The 20936-nt window shown below is 36.9% G+C and overlaps 2 protein-coding genes and 1 long non-coding RNA gene across 6 annotated transcripts; 1 reads left to right on the forward strand and 2 right to left on the reverse strand.

The window, feature by feature from the left end:
• LOC109845201 (adagio-like protein 1) lies at positions 180 to 5782 on the forward strand. Its single transcript, XM_020414425.1, has 2 exons — positions 180 to 570; positions 3637 to 5782. The coding sequence occupies exons 1-2, from the start codon at positions 341 to 343 to the stop codon at positions 5255 to 5257; spliced, it is 1851 nt and encodes a 616-aa protein (XP_020270014.1). The 5' UTR covers positions 180 to 340; the 3' UTR covers positions 5258 to 5782.
• LOC109845212 (VIN3-like protein 2) lies at positions 6441 to 11272 on the reverse strand. The gene is made up of 4 exons (XM_020414434.1): positions 10457 to 11272; positions 8838 to 9492; positions 7171 to 8157; positions 6441 to 6825 (listed from the first exon to the last, which is right to left on the reverse strand). Exons 1-3 carry the CDS (start codon positions 10503 to 10505, stop codon positions 7188 to 7190), a joined length of 1674 nt encoding a protein of 557 aa, XP_020270023.1. The 5' UTR covers positions 10506 to 11272; the 3' UTR covers positions 6441 to 6825; positions 7171 to 7187.
• LOC109845229 lies at positions 17839 to 20919 on the reverse strand. Of its 4 annotated transcripts, none has more exons than XR_002248259.1 (7): positions 20897 to 20919; positions 20501 to 20585; positions 20375 to 20407; positions 20191 to 20252; positions 18329 to 18411; positions 18097 to 18238; positions 17839 to 18016 (listed from the first exon to the last, which is right to left on the reverse strand). It is a non-coding gene; the product is annotated as an uncharacterized LOC109845229 (long non-coding RNA). The 4 variants fall into 4 exon arrangements; XR_002248258.1 differs by lacking the exon at positions 20897 to 20919 and adding an exon at positions 20675 to 20715; XR_002248261.1 differs by lacking the exon at positions 20897 to 20919 and having other exon boundaries at positions 18097 to 18230; positions 20501 to 20649.

The following is a 20936-nucleotide window of genomic DNA, read 5'->3' on the forward strand; positions in this document are numbered from 1 at the left end:
ATAACCGCAAGAAAGAGGCAACTATTTTCTCCCCCGCTTTTCTTTTCCTGGTTTTTATGGACGGACGGACGGACGGATGGATAGATAACCTGACCCGAAACCCGACCCGTAAGTAAAAAGCGGGTCGGGTAGAAGAGAAAAAAAAGGCAAAAACTTTTTTTAATAAGGCAATCGGTAGGTCGGTCCGTGGCTTCATTTTCTCTCGTTCCGACACCCAGCTCTCTCCTCCACATCCACTCGTCCCGTCTCCCTCTCTCTTTCTCTCTCTCTCCTCCCCTTCCATCGATCTCGTTTTTCTTTTCATGGGCGAGGGCTAGGGCTAGGGCTAGGGTTTCCGTCCATGGAGTGGGACAGCGATCTCGAGGACTCCAGCGAGGGATTCTCGACCGGCGCCGGCGACTGCGGGGAGTTCTCGATCGACGAGGGTTTCTTCCCCGGGATTCCGGTGCCGGTGTCGTACGGACTTGTTGTTACCGATGCGATCGAGCCTGACCGGCCGATTATATACGTGAACGAAGGGTTTGAGAAGGGGACGGGGTATCGAGCTGAGGAGGTCCTCGGAAGGAACTGGTGAGTATTTTTTTTTCTTCTTCCCTTCTCTCTTTTTCTCTAATGGATTAGGTTGGTTAGGGTTTCGGATTTGACGATGATGCTGATGCAGCGTTTTGTATGAAATTGCTACGAATCGAATGTCCGTCACGCAAGCAATTTTTGTGTAGACTCAACCCTAACCCTAACTTAAGCTACGTTCCCCCTTCGTTTGTGGTCTCTCCTACTTTTATATCCACTGTCTGGTTCATGTATGGACCTCAATTTACCTTGGTTGAGCTCATGTAGCTGACCCTCACTTTGTTTTCCGCCGACGTTTTGATAAATTATCTCTGGGTATGAGGTTGTCGGCTGCCGGAGCCTTGAAATATCTGCAACTTTCTGCGTTATCTAGCTTAAGACTATGGTCAGGCTTCGGGATGAAATTGATCTCGAATGCACTGTTTCCTCGAGCATATGTTAGCTTGACACTAGACCCACTATCGTAATCAGATAGTTATAAGCTATAACTTATAAGCTCGTTAAAAAAACCCTGATTGCTAGAAGTAGGAGGTGCAAGCAAGGAGCGTACCCCATTAAAATTAGGCTTTATTTTTTTAGAAACAATGAAGTCTATGCACAAAGAATTGAGAAAGAAAAGGAGAAAGGAGGAAGAAGAAAGGGAGAAGGGGAGAAAGAGAAGCAACTGAATTAGGGATTGAAGATTGTTTTATCCAATTGGGTCAACTGGGGAGAAAAAGGACACATACTTGCCTAATGCAGAGCACGAAACACAACGGAGCATTATCAAGCATACAAATTTATAAGGAGTGTCTCCTGCATTAGGTGCGGGGAGATATTGCGGTGTGCAATAGCACCTTGTGCTTGGAGTGCGTGCCCCATATTGCTTAACGCTTACAAATGCGCATTAGTGGGTTAACTTGAAGTAGAGAGCTACTAGAGCTAAGAAATCCTTTTCTTAGTATGGATATGATGAAAATTTAGAGGAAAAAAGGAACCAATATAATGTGCCAAACTACCAAACAGCGTAGATATATTAGCAATAACTATTTTTACTAACAGACTTAACTTCCCCAAATTTTCTCACATCCCGATGTACTACTCATATTAAGAATCTCAATAATCATTCCTTAAAGCAAAAGGCAATCAGTATCATACAAGTCATCATTTTGAAAGGCAACAGGCGAAGTCAAGATGTTGTGTTCTTAAAGTCAAGACGGTGAAAGGTGAAAGTTGTCTGAAGCAAGAGGCGCCAAAAGGTGATCGAAGGAGTGGAGCAAAGCGATAAATTTTCAAAATATTTAGAAAAATACAGATAAGGTTCAACATTAACAAACTACAACAATTCACAAGCCAGATGAATCACAACCTAACGTCTCACAGACTATTAAAAGTAGCTAGTGTCGAGACATAAATCATCTAAATGAAATAGTAATTGACAAGTAATTTAAGCAGTAAAGTTTGAACTTTCAAGTTTTAACATGTGACATGTCCACAATATCATATGAGCACATTGCTACAAATCACAAAATAATATAAGTCATATTCTGCGAATGTTGTAGACTTAGGTTTATTCATCATCATCCTCCAACATCATAGTATCATATAGGTTATCATCTTCGGATATATAATCCTCTTCCACATAGTACTCATAATATTTGTCTTCATCTTCCACGTTAACCATGTTTATGTCATATCAAAGCCAAGCATAGGGGTGCCAGAGACATACTGAGTAACACAAATAATGACTTCAGATTTTTTTTAATTTTTTATTAAGAGAGTGACCAGACAAGTGATGATTCAACACTTCAACAAGGTGCTTAAACCACATTTTTTGGGGATTGGAATCTTTTTAGTGTTTTTTCATTTTTAGTTCTTCTTCTTCTTTTTATATTTGTAATCTATGCTTTGTGTCATTCATTACTCTCATTTCTTCTATATTTACTCTCTTCTAATGATTTTCTCTTTTCTTAGTACGTCTTATTAATATTTATCTAGAAATTTGTTAAATTAGATTTTAATTGATGTGCTATAGAACTATTAATATATTAACCTTGCTTTAATCTCTAGCTTATTTCTTTGTGGCATCTCTAAGGCAATATATTGATGGGACACATTGAGACCAACTTTTTATATTTAAATCCCTGAGCCAGAATGTTTTAGCAGAATCATTTTAGTGTGACTGGGAACAGATATAAATTCTACTGTTGCTCTGATAGTGATATATGTAAAGGGATCTATAAGAAATATATATGTGTTATTGTGTCTTCTATTACTACTGTACTGTCCTATTACTGCCGTGCAGTGTATGATTGGCAGAAACACACAAAAGTAATCTGTCGTTGCAAAATAGCACAATGAAGTCACAAAAGCTATACAATGCTGTTATTATGGATATTATATGTTTCTGATGGGACTTGTTAGCCTTTGGGATTTTGCATTTATTTGTTTCTTGGTGTCCACCCTAGTACATGTGCTTTTAGGACTTCCGTCTTTGTCTCTTTTGGACGACATTGTCCTTTTTATTGTCCTAGTTTAGGTTTAAATTCTCTTGATGTGGTGTGGTTCAATACAAACAGAATGTTTTGTTACCAAGCAACCACATAAACAGATCATTTAATTACGATTCTAGATAAACTGCAGATGCTTACCAAATTGAAGACTTGAGTTTCTTTTTCTTAGTTGCACCATAGATCTTGTAGGAAACTAATCTTTATTTTGCCTGTCATTTGCTTCAGAATAAATATTATGCGTCATTAAAATGAATTATGAATAGTAATTCAGTCTATTGCTTACCCTCCGGATGATGTTTGTTTGTCACTGTTGTTATTTATATTTGCCAGGAAGCTTTCATGTAGTAGACTTAGCTTTCAGATTTAAGTTGTATGATAATGTTATCAACACATTTCTCGCAGTTTCGTTGGCTTTGTTCATATCATTATATTTCATATGATATTTTCTCTCTGTGAACATGTTCTTAATATTAATCCCTTGCTTTAACGACCATAACTTGTCAGGGGCATATTCTTTTCTCTTAAAATATTATTTGAATTCAAAACTGAAGTTTGAGTTAATTTCTTGTTTCAGTCGATTCTTGCAATGTAGAGGTCCATTTGCTCAGAGGCGGCATCCATTGGTGGACTCAACAAAAGTTTCTGAAATAAGAAAGTGCCTTGAGAATGGCATACCATTTCAGGGTGATCTGTTGAATTTTAGAAAGGATGGCTCTCCATTAATGAACAGACTGCAGCTGACCCCTATATACGGGGATGGTGAAATAACCCATTTTCTTGGTATTCAATTCTTCACTGAAGCAAATGTTGATTTGGGTCCACCTCCCGGTTCTTTCACAAAGGATCAGACAAAACTTCCGACTCGGTTCACTTCTGATGCATTTCACAGGCCAGTCATGGTAGCGCATGCTGAAAATATTTGCCGTGAAATTTGTAGCATGTTTCAACTGAGCGATGAGGTATTGTCTCATAAAATTCTTTCGAGGTTGGCCCCAAGAGATATAGCATCAGTGGGTTCAGTGTGCAAGCGTCTTCACCAGCTATCAAAGAATGAGGACCTCTGGAAAATGGTTTGCCAGAATGCATGGGCTAGTGAGACAACTCGTGCCTTAGAAGCTGTGCCGGCAGCAAAAAGGCTAGGCTGGAGAAGGCTAGCTAGAGAGCTGACCACCCTTGAAGCTGTAGCATGGAGAAAAGTAACAGTCCGGGGTGCTGTGGAGCCATCTCGCTGCAATTTTAGTGCCTGTGCTGTTGGAAATCGTGTTGTTCTTTTCGGTGGTGAAGGCGTCAACATGCAACCGATGAACGACACCTTTGTTCTTGATTTGAATTCTAGCACTCCAGAGTGGAGACATGTCAAGGTGAGTTCTCCACCTCCAGGCCGGTGGGGCCATACCTTATCTTGCCTGAATGGATCATGGTTAGTGGTATTTGGTGGGTGTGGAAGACAAGGTTTACTAAATGATGTCTTCATCTTGGATCTTGATGCAAAACACCCAGCCTGGCGTGAGATATCCGGAGTAGCACCTCCTCTCCCTAGATCTTGGCATAGTTCTTGCACCCTCGACGGTACCAAGCTTGTGGTATCGGGTGGGTGTGCAGATTCGGGTGTGCTTCTAAGTGACACATTCTTATTGGATCTGACAATGGAGAGACCCATTTGGAGGGAGGTACCTGTTTCATGGACTCCTCCTTCAAGATTAGGCCACTCCTTATCTGTCTATGGCACTCGGAAAATACTGATGTTTGGCGGTCTTGCCAAGAGCGGACCCCTCCGTCTTCGATCAAGTGATGTGTTCACATTGGACTTAAGTGAGGAGGAGCCATGTTGGAGATATGTTACTGGGAGTGGGATGCCTGGTGCTGGGAACCCTGCTGGTATCTGCCCACCACCAAGACTTGACCATGTTGCTGTGAGCTTGCCGGGTGGTAGGATCTTGATCTTTGGTGGGTCAGTGGCTGGACTTCACTCTGCATCTCAGCTTTATTTATTGGACCCAACAGAGGAGAAGCCGACATGGAGAATACTGAAAGTGCCTGGCCGACCTCCAAGGTTTGCGTGGGGACATAGTACTTGTGTGGTTGGAGGTACGAGAGCCATTGTGCTCGGAGGTCAGACCGGAGAGGAATGGATGCTTAGTGAGCTGTACGAGCTTTCATTGGCTAATTCTGCATATGAGAGGACTGGACTGTAATCATCTTTATGATGCAGGGGTTCCATAGGAGGAAAAAAAGCCATTGTTCCCTTGATTACAAATAAGGTGGTAGCTGATAGTTGAACATGATCATCAGCATAAAAAGGAGGGGTAAAAAAAGGAGGGAAAACAAAAAGGAAAAAAAAAGAAAAGGAAAAAAAAAAGAGGGGGAGAGAATGGTCAGATAGTTGCCGTAGTTGTTATATTTATCCGTCCAAAATCTGAGGTAGGGGAGTCTATACATTTTGTCATGTAGCAGATGATGGTCACATGTTTAGTAGAGTCTGGGTTTGTTTGAAGTCTTTAGTTGCTTGTTGCACTTATCAGTGTGTGCATGGGATTGTGCATATCTGTGAGGTAAGTGGAATGTTTACTAGGCACTGCTGTATAATTTTGTTACCAGTCCTGCTGCTGTTGTTTTTGTAGGAGAATCAGAGAGAGAGAGTGCTGTATATAATGTGTACTTACCCCCCCTGTTCCTCTGCTTTTCAATCTCTTATTGGTTGCTGATATTCATTATTTTCATCTTGCTTTTTCCCAGTCGTGTCGTAACTTGTTAAGCCTTTGAACTGCTGATAGTAATTGGACATGTCCCCCATCCCCCCAATTTCCCCTCAGGATATGAGCAGAAGCTGGGGGTGACCTCTTTATGTTCGCACAACTAAGTGTATTGGTAGGCAACGCGTAAGATGTAGTTGTCTTCTGCCCTTCGAATGATTTTCTTATAGAAACACGTCCGTGAAAAGTTGATTAACGTTGAAAATGTTTCGGTTTGCGATGGGAACATCATATTGTAGAATTTCCTTTTTCTTTTGATAAATAATGTGGAGGTATCGTTTCTGGATAGAAATTAAAATTGAATCTCTTCAAGTTTTTAGGACCAATAGAAAGTATATGCCGAATGTATAAAATACTATTATCAACGAAGACAATATATCATGAAAAAATTTATGATACTTTGTGATAAATGATGTAGCAATGATATCATTCATTAAAAAAATCACACACATTTTCTTCATATCAATTACCAAATATGCAACTATATTATTCATCAAAGAAATTTCTAGGGACTAAATATAAGGTTACTCTACTGAGATTGGATCTTCCTTTTTTTTCGTACTGTTAAATATCTGGAAAATTAAAAAAAAAATCTCGAAAAGACAATACGGTGAACTGCAATCCAGAAGCAAGGGCATTTTATCAATATTCATCTTTGTCCCAGAAAGTACTGAAACGAACATAACCAGAACTTAAGCAAAGCAAAACATCAAGTCAAATGTAGAAGGAGAACCAGGCAAGCACCTGTTCTACTCAAAGCTTCTACTCCGACAACTAAAGTAATCAAAGAACTTGACTTGATGTTGTGAATTTTATACAAGAGTCCAACACAACCACGCTTAAACATAAGCACCAAACAAACCTCCCTCCTGCACAAGGAAAATGGTCTGAGAGCTTAATGACGCAGCTAATTTATTCTAGCTAATGCAACCGAAAATAAACTCCAAGAACATCTGAACCTCCACCTTGGATCCAAAGGAGCAAAAGACAAGAGGAAGAAGTTCAAGCTCCTGCATCAGACAATCGTTGGTTTAGTAAACTCATATTTCTTTCTTTCCTTTTTTGAGCGAATAAGTTCATAGTTCTTTGCACTTTTTTTGGAAAGGTCATATATTACCCCGCGAGCAACTGTTATAACAGTGAGAATTTTACATTAGATGAAAGGGGTTTCGGTTTCATCAAAAAAGCCACATCAAAAAAATATCATAAACTATTATAGATAAAACAGATAAGCATATGAATGTAACAATAGGATGATGAAAAGCTACTATCATTTCACTCGAAATCTATTTACCGAGAATTTAAAAGATAATTTATTAAACAAAAGTTTCATTAAGAAATGCTTTGGTACATACCCATCATTCCGATCAGTTCACAGTTGCTTGCGAGGTTTTTTGCTGCTAACTTCCTCCCCAAAGGTATGGACTAACTGCTCCGCAAGACTATGAGGATCATCAGAAAATGTGTCAATAAACACACCAACTAGCATTGCATTCTTTATTGTTGCCCGGATACTGAGCCATGTGAGAAACTCCATCCTGAAGTTTTTCTCTATATACCCATCACATTCCAACTTTCTAATCGCATTTACGGTCTTCCTGAACACTGTATCTATATAATTCTCTTCATTTTTCACTGTTTGCAGTGCACCATGCTCAAGTTTCCCATCAGCTGAATTATCATTCTCTCTCTGGTTCTCAGGCAACTCATTCAAGTCTATCATCACTGTTTTCTTCCTCTCAGACTTGTCTTCTTTTAGCACTGAAACTTGAGCACTGATACCTAGTTCCGGGTTACTTTCATTAGTTGCTTGAGCTTCACAATTCTGATCTTTTAGCACTGAAACTTGAGCACTGATACCTACTTCCGGGTTACTTTCATTAGTTGCTTGAGCTTCACAATTCTGAGGTTCAATTGCCTCATTTGTTGGTTCAGCTTCACAATTCTGGGTCTCCGTCCCGACATTTGCTGCTTCAGCTTCTCTATTCTGGGGTTTTATTGCCTCACTTGTTGCACCAGCTTCACAATGCTGTAATTCAATGTGATTGAACCGTGGAGGTGTGAGAGGCAGCGAGTCCAATAAATTTATTGCATGAGAACAAAGGGTTAGGACTTCATCATAAACAGGAAGGCGCCGGACTAGTGAATGAGACATATTGAATGGAAGGTTGTTTAGTACTCCAACTTCATCCTCCAACTTCCTCTTAATAGAGCCTACAGCCTCGTGGAGGTTTAGGTACTTCTCAGTTGAGCTGAGGATCTTGTGGCTCAGGTAGATCCTGCTGCAGAGATCATTCACTCTTCGGACATCCTTTGCCTCCATCAGCAACTTTCTACAACAACTGCAGGGGAACACAGATAATTATAAATAAAAATATACAATAAAGCCCTCTGAAGGTTATCTAAAAGCAGAAATGAGGATAGAAGTAAAACAAATATGGTCTCAAGCTGAATAAGAAAACAGCCAGTCGATGTGATAATCACCAGTGTAGAGTAGTTTTCCAATAATTTCTTCGTAACTATTACTATGCAAAGGTGATCAATTAATTAAATTAAACTGGAAATGAATAAGAAACAAGAGAAGGTATCTGGCCATGGGAGCACCATTCCAGAGCACCCTTCCCGAAACTATGGAACATATAAAAGGACGTCATCAGATCTTTTGAAGTATAACGTGTCGAACAACATTCTATCCCTTTTCGGATAAAACATGATTGATTACTAGACCACATGGCAGTAAGAAGGCTATGCATGCTCAAGACAGAACCACAGTAAGACAACTGACGGGAGCATGGTTGTTTGTTCTGTGAAGATAATAAAGGGCCTTCCGCTTCTTTTTTATTAGTTGGATAACGACTTAAAAGGGAAAAAATCTGCACTAGCATGAAACAAGAATCCAGGTTGATATTTAGGACTTCTGAGACTACTAAGAACTTCAGTCCATCTGCCAAAATATTCAAAGAAGTGGACAAGACACCAAATTCAAAATAACTGAGAGCTCAGGGCTAGATACTGAAGTTACCTGATCAGATCATTCACATTTCCACAATTTCCACACTGGTAGCTCCCATCTAGCTTTGTGCCTCTTCTTTTTAAATCTTTGCCTTCCCTTTCATCCTTAAGGGCACACTCAAGATGACAAGATAAGCCGCATGTATTATCCTGTGAACTAGTCTTCGACTCACATACTAACCAAAAACTTGGATTCTTATTTTCATCATAGTTGCTACACATGTAACATGAACACCGCTTGCAAAAATTATCCATTAACTTCATTTCAGCCCTGCAGGCTGAGTTATCACAATATTTAACCGAAGGCAGGGGAGACGGGTTGCAACTCTTTCTTTTGCTTCTAACCGAAGTTGGAGCATTAAGTGGAGGTAAAGGCAGGGTTGAGGATGGAGCAACAAGATCAGTAGAAGCAACTGCATGATTTTCATTTTCACTGATCTTATCAGAGATGATACCACAAAGGTGATTTATAAGCAGTCGCTTAGGTATACTGGTAAATTTTCTCTCCCTTCCGTTCTCAATATTGATGAGCTCTATTATCTCATTTCTTTTCAAGGAACGAAGTCTCTCTTGTGCTTTTTCAGAGCTGTGACAGAGCTGTTCAATAAATTCTTCCTTCTCTTCCTGAGTCATTTCTGGGAATTTGCTAGGACTAAGTATATACTCTGAAAATTAAAGTATATTAGTCCAAAAGTGACTGGAGAATATTTAAGGCTATAAGCACGCAATAACAACAGATAAATAGTAAAATATGATACAAACTATCCTTTCCACTCTAGCTCTCTAGAAGAGTCTCTGCAATGTATTGGGCATGAGTTTCAACCATAACAAATCTATACCAAAATGAATATCATAAATTTTGAGACCCATTTAACAAATTGGCAAATCTTCACTCAGAGAAGCTCTAAGCTAAAGACACTTGAGCCATATAATGAGTGTAACCCTTGTATAGTCATGAACTAGAAATCCCCAAAGGATGAAGATGTTCAAGTATACCGACTTGACATAGTGCATAACAATGGGAAGGATGTTACTGAGCTTTTTAAAAACAATTTTCCTAAGAACTTTAAATTTTAAAACCATAAACAATGTCACTTTGTACAACATGTTCTTATTTCACTGCATGTTCTGTCAAACAACTTTCTTGATTATATGCACGCAGAATAGAAATGGAGCAAAATTAAGGAAATTGGTTACTGATATTTATTAAAAACACTCATAGATAAGCCACCAAAATATAAGTGGAATCTAACACCCAACCAGCAACTATTTAACCTCCTACTCATTCCAAAAGCACATATATGATACAAGAAATGTAAGGCCATTAATTGTTTTGTAAGAAAAAAATGGAATGCCATGTTAAGTTGAAAATAAACAAGAATACCATGGCAGATTTCAGTTGCTAAAAGTATCAAGTTACGAAAGCCCATGAATATAATTGATATAAGTGATCTTAAAGGTCTCTACACAAAAGATAATCTTCCAATGCCCATTAAAAAAATCACTTTTTTCACCAACACAAATACAATCTAATTTTACTATTTAAGACACTTACCGCAGCAACTATCAACACCAATGGGAGAAAAAAAGCTGCAAAAGTAGAGACTTATGCGAATGTTAAAGACCTACCAGGGAACCTAAGTCCCATTGAAGATGAAGCCTGTTCAGTCGTCATCATTTGTCTTTCTGAAATGAAAATAAATAAATAAATAAAAAGAGAAAAATATTATTAAATAATTAGTGAAATTTCCTCAGGAAAATCTTTAGGACTTGCTATCAACACTGCTAAATAGGACCCTTTGGTCATTGATTACAATAAACTCACCTTGCCTTTTCGATTCCAGTCACTTCCTGCAACAAAACTTTATTCTATCCTGGGATTGACGTCAGGAGACGCAATTCCGATCCCAAGGGGTTATTTAGAAACTGGAATTGCTTACCTTTTTCCCCCTAAAGCTGAATCCTCATTCCTTTTTTTTATAGATCTTATGAGATGTATTTAATGTTAGGATGACATCAGAATCTAAAGAACATTGCAGCTGTTGCCTGGGTGCTGCATAACACAGAGAGGTCTCAGTTTGTCTAGCAGCACAAATATTTCAGACAAGTGTGCAATAGCCCACAGAAACGACACCGTTGTCGGTGCAAATTGCATGTCATTATCTCATAGTTTCCACAACAGGGGATTTTGAAATTTTCGAGATAGGCAAGTATCTCCTGAACATACTGTAAAGACACAAATCCCGTCCATGTAGGAACTAAATAATTATGTGGCGTTTCTAGTATTTCTAACAATATAACATTCTAAAAGGAATTAAATGCTACAATCACAATATGTACAGAAGTTCCATCGAAAACCAATAAAAAGAAAAATCATAAAATTTCCACATCCGATTTATATTTGACCTCCTTCAAAATAATTTCATTCCAAAAAAAATCGACAGTTTCCCAGTAAATGTCTGTATCCAAATTAAATCAAGCTACTTCAGTAAACACGGCACCCACCCTCTCAAACTATAATATATATATAATATATATAAGTATATATATTATATATATATATATATATATATATATATATATATATATATATATATATATATATATATATATAGAGAGAGAGAGAGAGAGAGAGAGAGAGAGAGAGAGAATAATGGAGGTGAGCTGGCACCTCACTTCCCCGCGTGAACTGCAAGTGTATGACATGTGAGCCCCCTACTAGTCACATCGGTGTGGGGCTCACATGTCATATACTTGCAGCTCATGGGGAGAGGTGAGCTGCCAGCTCACCTCCATTATTCTCATATATATATATATATATATATATATATATATATAATATATATATATATATATATATATATATATATATATATATATATATATATATATATATATATTTTTCCCTCCTCCTCCTGCTCCAACGGCAGCAATTCCTCTTCTCTCATCATTGTATCCAACACTGCCTCCCGCTCGCTCTTCTCTCCCATTCTTCCGCCATATCCACAATTCCACATTCGCTACAACCACCAATCCTCTTGTCCCACTCTCTCTTTAATGATCTTTCCCTGTATACTCAGACAAGTCTCTCTCCTCAGTCCATTAGTCTTCCTCCAATGATTCCAATCCTTTGGCAATCATTGGCTTAATGCTATTGCTTGTAAGCTACAATTTGAATCATTTTTTTTCAAAATTTTCTATTTCCATGATTTTAGGGATTTTCAACACTATATATTAAAAGTTTTGTTTCTACATAATTGGAAATAACTTGTCTAATCAGTGTATAATCCATGGCATCTATGTATTGTGCTTAGGTGTTCCCACACCAAAACTGCATTGAAATTGTGCTTTCAAACAACAATGCTTCACAATAGAATTTCTATTTTTGTACATTCAAAGTGAAACGTGGTTATGAATCACTAGTAACTTTTCTAAGCTGGCATGGGTTAATTGGACATAACCCGACTAATCAGTGTATAATCCATGGCATCTATGTACGAGTTCCCAAACCAAAACTGCATTGAAATTGTGCTTTCAAAAAACGATGCTTCACAATAGAATTTCTATTTCTGTACATTCAAAATGAAACGTAGTTATGAGTCACAAGTAACTTTTCTCAGCTGGCATGGGTTGAAAAGCAAATTGTATGGCAGAAACTACATTGGTAGCCCACAGCAAGGTTACCAATGACATTGCACAACATAATCACATAGGAACTGCAGTACAAAGTTGAATCTCATACATGCAACACCTGCAATACTGGCATTATTGACATGAGATTCGCGCTATTTGAACAAGTCATGATGCCTCCTTTAGTATATACCTCCAGATGTGTCTCAGAACGTAAAATTCATAATACATTAGTAACATTACTCATAATACACTGCTCGTGTATATGACCTTGTCCTATGACAATCAGAAAATGAATGATTATGAAATGCATGATTTCATTATTTCTACATAAGTTAGATAACTTCCAAAGGATAATAAGACTGATGATATGTACTTGGAATGCAAGTTACCAGTTCTAATTATAAATCATAATCATAATAAGTGACATAACACTTCTAATCATAAATGATAATCAAATAAATTCCAAGTAAAACAAGTGATAATATAGGCTGAAAGTTGAAGCCATTTTATATTTGAAGGAGAAAATTTCAACTCACAAAACAAACCATATAACTTGCGAAGTACGCAACAAAATTGCTGCTTCCTTTGAGATGATACTTTTCAATTCCCAAATCACTATAGAAAATAATAACAATAGACCAACTCTGAGAACTACAAGAAGAGGAAGTGTCAAAAAGAATCTAGGAACCTAAAAAAATTCTCCCCTAAAAAGATCATTGATTCTTACAATTTCCTTGAAACTCAAGGGCTTAATTAATAATGCTCAATAAAATATTAAGATTAAACTAAAATTTTAAAATAGTAGAACAAGAGTTAAAAGTAAAGGAACTTTATGTATTTTCTGTCTACAATAGAGCTCAAATCACGCATAAAGATCACTGTGTTGGCAAGACCTCTTTCTTGAGACCCTCCATTACACTAAAGCTCCGAAGTCTTGGACTCTTGGTGACGGATAAGAAATACATTTACTCTTAACACATGTTGCATTATTTTGCTGGCTGGATCCTAGCAAAGTGGATCTGTAACTTTTTCCGAGTCCGCGTAGTTAGTCCGGATAGATCTAAACCTCGTTGATTTGATATGACATTTTAAACTGTATCACTACATCAAAATTTTGAAGTTTTGATGAGGGTTAATGGATATTTTATGCCCTTTTACAACCAAATCTAAAATCTTAAGGACAAGGACATAAATCTATATTTAGGCAAAATCCAATATTGAGACAAAACACAATATCGAGACATAAATCAAAATATTGACAAACTTCAATCGATAAACGCGATCTAGCCACAAATTTCATAAGAAAGTATGGCAGTTTTGTGGATTACCTCAAAAGATGACCCGATCCTTGTTTCTTTCCTTTCTTCCCTCTTCCGGCCGTCTAACACCTCTTTTTTCCTTTTCCACCAGATCTTCTCCTTTTTAATCCTATTTAAACGCCTTGAAGTATCTTTCCTTTTTTTACTTCTCTTGGTTTCCTTTTATTCATTGTCCATAATTATTGGGAAGATAGGGGACTCACCAATTTTTCATATGCACGTAATATTATCTTTCCATATGTTCTTATATAAATGTATACATGGATATTCTAAAATATTTACCATCATCGTCTAATCACTTATACAGGTCTTCGACCGACACTTATGCAGTAAACTCACTACACAAAAACTAATTAACTCCAAAGGTTACAGAATCTTTTTTTTTTAATTCAACTGACCTGGGTAATTCCTAAACAGGTATGAGAGAAGATATATGTATAATACCATAAAAGCTTCAATGTCCGCAATCAAGTAAGTCATGGACAAGACAATAATAAACTTACATAAGCGTCTGTGTGGCTGTTTGAACTAATATAATTACTTATAATATGCATGCTTAAGACAATTGGCATTAAAAACATATTAATTAAAGAATGTAAAGATATTTCTAAGTTATATAACTGAACTATCATGTGAGCAATCATACTTCATTCACAAAACGGAGAAATAATGTAAGTGCATCTACATTCAAATACCCTTTACTATGTAGGAATATGTAATAATTTTTTATTCATCAAGTATTGGATTATCCAAGTAGTATTAATTGGATTATCCAAGTAGTATTAGTGCAACATAGCGAATGACTAATCAGGCGGTACAAGAAAATTCAGGATATTACAAATTGTCACAAGACATTGTGCTATTCATCGAGCAAAAGGGACATACATGATGCTTAATATTGCTTATTCTTGCCTACTGCAGAATTACATATATAATGTCCTAGTGATACACATTGTTCTTGGTCTTAAATACATTAAACAAAATACACATATGAATATATGTATACACCAACTTACGTATTAATTTATCATGTAATATATGTTTAAGTCTCTTTAGGATGAAACACATCTATTAGGATCAGTAGAAGTGTTACAATAAAAGATGTTGGCTGTCACGCCCACAAGAATTTTGATAGAATTTGCACTCAAACACTTGTACGAAGAGATGCATAACACCATCCACTTGTTAATCCATTCTGCTTTAATACTCAAGTATGAGCATGAAAGTCAAATCTTCAAATGCATATGCGCGCAATGGACCAATAAATTTGTAAGTACGCATAGCTGCGAAGTCTGCTATATATCCAATCTTAAATTGTGTGCATAAATTGACATGATGCATACATGCATGAAACCAGATGTTGCATGAACCTGTGTACTAGGAAGCTGTGGTCTACTCTGTTACTACCAATTTTCCAACAAAATGTGTCATCCTCCCAAAATGGAAGTATGGTACTACTTCCACTCTGGATTACTACTTTGTAAACAAGGCACTAGAGTGCACCATGCATTTTGCACTAGTGTCTCTATACTTTCAGAGATAATATAGAGATGAGTTATGTTCTTAAAATGCTAATAGACAAAGTAAAAGGGCCTTATAAAGTACAAGAAATATTAGCTAAAATCTACATGTTGATCATTCAGACCCGCTTTTTGGCCTTATAAATTTCCCAATAGTAGAGATAATAAAACCATACTTGTTTAACATCAAAAGCAAGCTTACAAAATGCACAGTATGTGTTGGCTCATGATATGGGTATAAATAAGTGGTACAGCACTTTGAATGTATGAGGTGCGAAGGAGGTAATGTAAATTGAAACAGTATATAGGATCGTGGTGAACTTGCGAGAATTTCTTGGGTCATTTCAATAATTATGCATGTCTGCTTCTGTACATCGGTACATGTGACAAGGGTGAGATAAACATAAATTTGAAGACATAAAATTAAGGGTTATGATAAAAGGTGCTCTTGTCTTTTCAAAAAGAGAGAGAAAACTATTAGATTAAAAAAATATGATCATAGTTCTAATTGTATTAAACAATTAGAGTTCAAAACTGCAAATCAGATAGCCATAATGTTCGTCTGAAAACTGCAAAGTAAGTTTATTAAGAAAAGGGCAAATATTAGCGCCAAGGATAGCTAAACAGCTTAGCAAATCAATTAGTCAAATGGTACTCTTCTTGCATTTATCAGATCACCAGTTTTGGTGATGCAGGTTAGATCACACCACAAACCAGTCAGCAATAACTGGGAAGCTGTCCAGAGAGGGGTGGAGCGAATTACAGATTAGAGCTCTGCATCTGGTTCATTCTTGAAATAAAAGGAATGAGCATAAATTTCATAGGGAACTGAGCATATCAACACAATAAGAAAATAATCTACTACATTTTAATTTTAAGAGAAAGAGGATCTACAAAGTTTCTTTCAATAAGAGATCTGAACTTACTAAATTAGAGAATTTAATAACCATGATTGTCAGATTTGAGAATTCCAGTTTTATGAGTCAACAACTAAAGCAAATTTTGAACACAAATTTTAATTATCAAACTTTAAACTGTTGTACATTAATAAACGTACAAAAAAATTAAATAATCCGTGACTTACAAATGGAGGAAAAGACACATGCAGTGCTGATATTATCTTAGTACATCATTCACACACTCTTACATTTCTGTATCAATAGCTCAGCATAGCAGCACCTGCATTCATCTGCCAGTGTTTTGTCATTTTTAACGAGCCACTCAACTTGACAAGAGAAGCCAAATAATTCAAAGTGAGCCTCTGACCTGCAGAATAATAAAAGCGGTATTCTTGATTTCTGAAATACGTACTGTAAAGCGTGTGCATAAAGCATCCTTGAGCTTCAAAATGGCTCGACAAGCTGATTATAGGCATATATTGGCACGGTGAGGGTAAGGAGTGACGGGTGGCTACTCCTCTTCTCTTTTTATAATCCAGACTGGGGTGCTAAGTGGACACAAGAACAAGAAAACAAGCAGGGTACATAGACAAACTACATTGTTTAGTATGCACTATGCAGGCCTAGCGTCAGCTCCAGATATAAAAAATTTCCCCTCCACATCTTTAAACTTGGTAGATTTTAAATGCCCTTTTTTGTAGAAATACTCATGCATTCCCTCATGCATTCCTAAGCGATTACAGGTTTTGGATTTTTTTTTTTTTTTTTTTTTTTTTTCTCTGATTGATTTGCACCAAGAATGTATTGAGGCTATACATTAACCTGTCAGAAATGAAATACAATACAAAATACTCTGGGGCTTTTTTCTCTTCCTACTGATCCATCGCAATGTAGAAAATGACATCAGATTTAATAATTTTCTCGGAACGGTAGACTAAGAACGTGATAGAGCATACCCCATAAAGGAGATGTCTAAGGAACCAAACATTACTAAAATTGAAGAAAGTAAAACAAAAGAAATTCATCAGATACAGAATCCAATCCAAAAGATAGCCTTACACTATGGTTATGGGCTACAAAGAGAACAATTAGGTAGAGGGGGGAAATCTGTATCTCCTGCTTCCGTAGGGTTCTTTAGTTTAGCCAATTAGGTCCTTTCTTTCTCCTTGCTGATCGTCCTACTGCTGCAAAATGCCACATAGAACTATCAATTCATATAAACCCTAAAGAAATCATAACAGTAAGGGGGAAAACTAAGAAGAAGAAGAGGAATGATTTTACCTCTAATTCTCCTTTTCCCCTTTTCTCTTTGACCTTTTGAACGCAAGCACACGGAACAATCCTCATTTATAGAAGGAACTAGCCGTTTTGACGGCTGTCTTACGCGTGAGAAACACATGTGAGCATAGGTATAACGTCAAAAGCCAGTTAACAGGAACCTTTTTTGATGCAATACATATTACATTAACATTTAGAAATAAATACCTCATTCATATTACATTAAAAATATTAGGACTCAACTAAATAAAAGTTATTTCAAAACCTAAATAAGGAAACAAATTTACAGGAAAATCTTTAGTTGAATGAAGAAGTCTGTTATAACACCAGTGATGTATCATGAAATAATAATCAATGCATGACTTATCAATAGTCCATAAAAGCACCATCAGAGGAAAAAATGTCTGAGACCGCTCGTTTGGTACCATCAATCCACCCACTCTTTATCTCCTTCACCTTGAGGATCGCTGCCGGGTCAGGATCGTTCGCAAGCCCTAGAAGGTTGAATGGGCCTCCAGGGTGAAGCTTATCCTGTAGATCCTACAAGAGTTGTGCAACGTGAGCAATAGAGTCGGAACCAAAATATTGAATGAAGTATGACATGTTCTCAGCTGACTTACCAGCCCATTGTAATTCTATACTACTCAGCACCTCTAACAAGCACGACCTCAGTGATTATGACCAAGATGAGGTTGATCGAGATGTTTTTTCCCAAGTAGTTCAATGTGTTGCCATCTAGGAGAAGAAGAACAGTCTGCAAAACTAACAAGAAAACAAGAGGTTCAGGTGGAACGTATACAAAACAGTGTAAGGCATAAAATCAACTTGTAGTAAGAAATGTAGGTTGAATACCGTGAACCAAACAGCCTCAGGGATGCAGTCAGTGCCATTTTTGTTGAAGGCTTGAGAGATGATGAAGCCTGCAGCACTGAGCACTGCCTCATCGAGCATGAATAAGATCGTAAGCTTGATGTCTGCCTTTTTTATTTTTATTTTTGGGTTTGAAATTTTTTTTTGGTGGGGTTGGGTTTGGGTGGGGGGGGGGGGGGGGGGGGGGGCGTTAAGCTTTCTTAGAGGTTAAGTTTCATTTAGACAGTGGTTGAAGTCAATGTTCATTAAACGACTGGGCGCTTCTAAGCGTCGGAACTAGCGCTTAGTCGCCTAGGCGGACGCCACTAAACGGTTTTCTGGTACTTTGTTTTCTTTTTTATTTTTTTAATGTGATATCTATTGGAATATATATATATATATATTATATATATATATATATATATATAATATATATATATATAATATTATAATAATAATATATAAATATCAATCGAAGATGCATAAATACTAAAATACCAATACAAATTGCTTGGTTTACCAATTACAATAGCTATTTGTATGTTTATACTTCTCAACTCAAATTATAAGTTCATCTTAACAGTGAAAAATTCATTCTCAACTCAAATTATTGTTAACTTATAAGTTACTGTTAAGTTTAAGTTAACAATAAACTTAAACTTAAGTTTACTAATTACTGTTAACTAAAATATTATTAACTTAAGTTTACTGTTTACTTAAACTTAAGTTTACCATCAACAAAAAACTTAATATTAACTTAAACTTAAACTAGTTTACTGTTAGCTTAAACTTAAGTTTAACTTAAACTCAAACTTAAGTTTACTGTTAACTTACACTTCTTAAGTTTAAGTTACTGTTGTTAACTAACTTAAATAGATATTTAAGAAGTACTCTTTACCTTGTTAGTAGTTACAGAGATCAGGGGAGCTCGGCAATGTTTCAGAAGGCGCTAGGCAGACTAGGCGCTTGAGCGAGCGCCTAGCGCCTAGACTCCTGGGCATACGCCTAGGCAGCTCCCAGGTGTTTGACTATTTTTAAATTATTTAATTATCATAATTGATAAAAATATGTATTAAATTCATATAAATTTTCAAAAAAAAAAGATAGCAATCTTAGTTCCATAATAAATCATGCACACTTAGATACTAAATAGCCAAAATAATAATTAACAATGCTAGAACCTAAGATAGTAAGATGTTTTCTTTTTTTATTTTTAATTATAATAATTGATAGTGAATGTCAATGTTACAGAAAGCTTAGATGCCAGACTAGTATCTAGACGGATTTCTTTCTTCATTTAAGTGGCGATCGATGAGGTTTTGCTGAAGATCGGAGGAGGTAATGGAGGTGTTCATATTTGGAGGTTAATGGGGTTTGGAGGACGTGTAGGCTACAACACAAAATCACAACCAATGCCTACAGGATGTAATCCACGTAAGCAGACAATGCTCCCCTAAACGCTCGTAAAATCTAGATGGGCAACCTAAATACCGCCTAGGCGCTAGTTAGACGGCCTAGGTACCGCCTAGGTCTAGGCGTACGCCTAAGCGGACTAGGCGGAGGTTTTTTTAAAAACAATGGTTGAAGTTAAATCCAATAAGTCCTTACTGGTTTAGGATGAATCTAATTAGCACAGTGACATACCAATATTGAAAGTTGAGGAATGCTATTAAGGTATTCATCATACATGTGAATGAAATACGGAATAGAGCATAAATCACTAGCCTAAGTGAAAATAAGGCCATTTTTCACAAGTACAAACCAAAAAGACCAGCAAAACACAGTAAAAAATAAAAAAAGGAAATTTCAGAAAGACCAAGGAACATTCAACATGAATTCAGCGGAAACCAAATAGAGAAACATACCGAGAATTCATGCGCGACATTCCAACAACAGATACTGCTGATTTCCATTGTGCTCCACTTGACTGTAAAATCAACAAAAATCCAGTCAAAATCATCGTTTTCTGCTTTATATCGCCTAAGAAATTATTAAATCCAAGAAATTCGGGAATAAAAAGCCCTACTTAAGGACATGAGGAGAGGATACCTCAGAAAGGAGGCGGCTCCAAGATCATCATGCCTAAAATTGAATAAATGAAGACAAACAAAAGTTCATCAGATGTAAACTCCAATCTACAAGACAGATTAAAGCAAGGGTTTTTCAAAAATCTACAGAATAGGAGGGGAGCCTGTGTCGTTGCGTCCTGAGGGTTCTTTGACCGATTAGGGCTTTCTTCTCTTCTTACTTATCGACCGCGCTGTCAAAATGCCATCAAATTTGATAAATCCCTTGAAACCCTAGACTAAAACAAAACCGAAATCCAAGTAAAATAAAAATAAAAATTACCTCTAGGATTTTGGCCTAAAAATAAAACAATTAGAGAAAAGGGGGGGGGGGGGGGGGGGGGAGCCTGTGTCGTTGCGTCCTGAGGGTTCTTTGACCGATTAGGGCTTTCTTCTCTTCTTACTTATCGACCGCGCTGTCAAAATGCCATCAAATTTGATAAATCCCTTGAAACCCTAGACTAAAACAAAACCGAAATCCAAGTAAAATAAAAATAAAAATTACCTCTAGGATTTTGGCCTAAAAATAAAACAATTAGAGAAAA

The sequence above is a fragment of the Asparagus officinalis genome, chromosome 1 (assembly GCF_001876935.1).
Source record: "Asparagus officinalis chromosome 1, Aspof.V1, whole genome shotgun sequence".
Taxonomy (NCBI): Eukaryota; Viridiplantae; Streptophyta; class Magnoliopsida; order Asparagales; family Asparagaceae; genus Asparagus; species Asparagus officinalis.

What these genes read in the sequence shown, in the direction of transcription:
- LOC109845201 (XM_020414425.1), top strand. Translation starts at nt 341, where the DNA reads ATGGAGTGGGACAGCGATCTCGAGGACTCCAGCGAGGGATTCTCGACC. An exon ending in GAGGTCCTCGGAAGGAACTG is followed by an intron (nt 571 to 3,636) that starts GTGAGTATTTTT and finishes TTCTTGTTTCAG; the next exon opens with TCGATTCTTGCAATGTAGAG.
- LOC109845212 (XM_020414434.1), bottom strand. Translation starts at nt 10,505, where the DNA reads ATGATGACGACTGAACAGGCTTCATCTTCAATGGGACTTAGGTTCCCT. An exon ending in AATGGGACTTAGGTTCCCTG is followed by an intron (nt 9,493 to 10,456) that starts GTAGGTCTTTAA and finishes TTTAATTTTCAG; the next exon opens with AGTATATACTTAGTCCTAGC. An exon ending in AATGTGAATGATCTGATCAG is followed by an intron (nt 8,158 to 8,837) that starts GTAACTTCAGTA and finishes GTTCCCCTGCAG; the next exon opens with TTGTTGTAGAAAGTTGCTGA.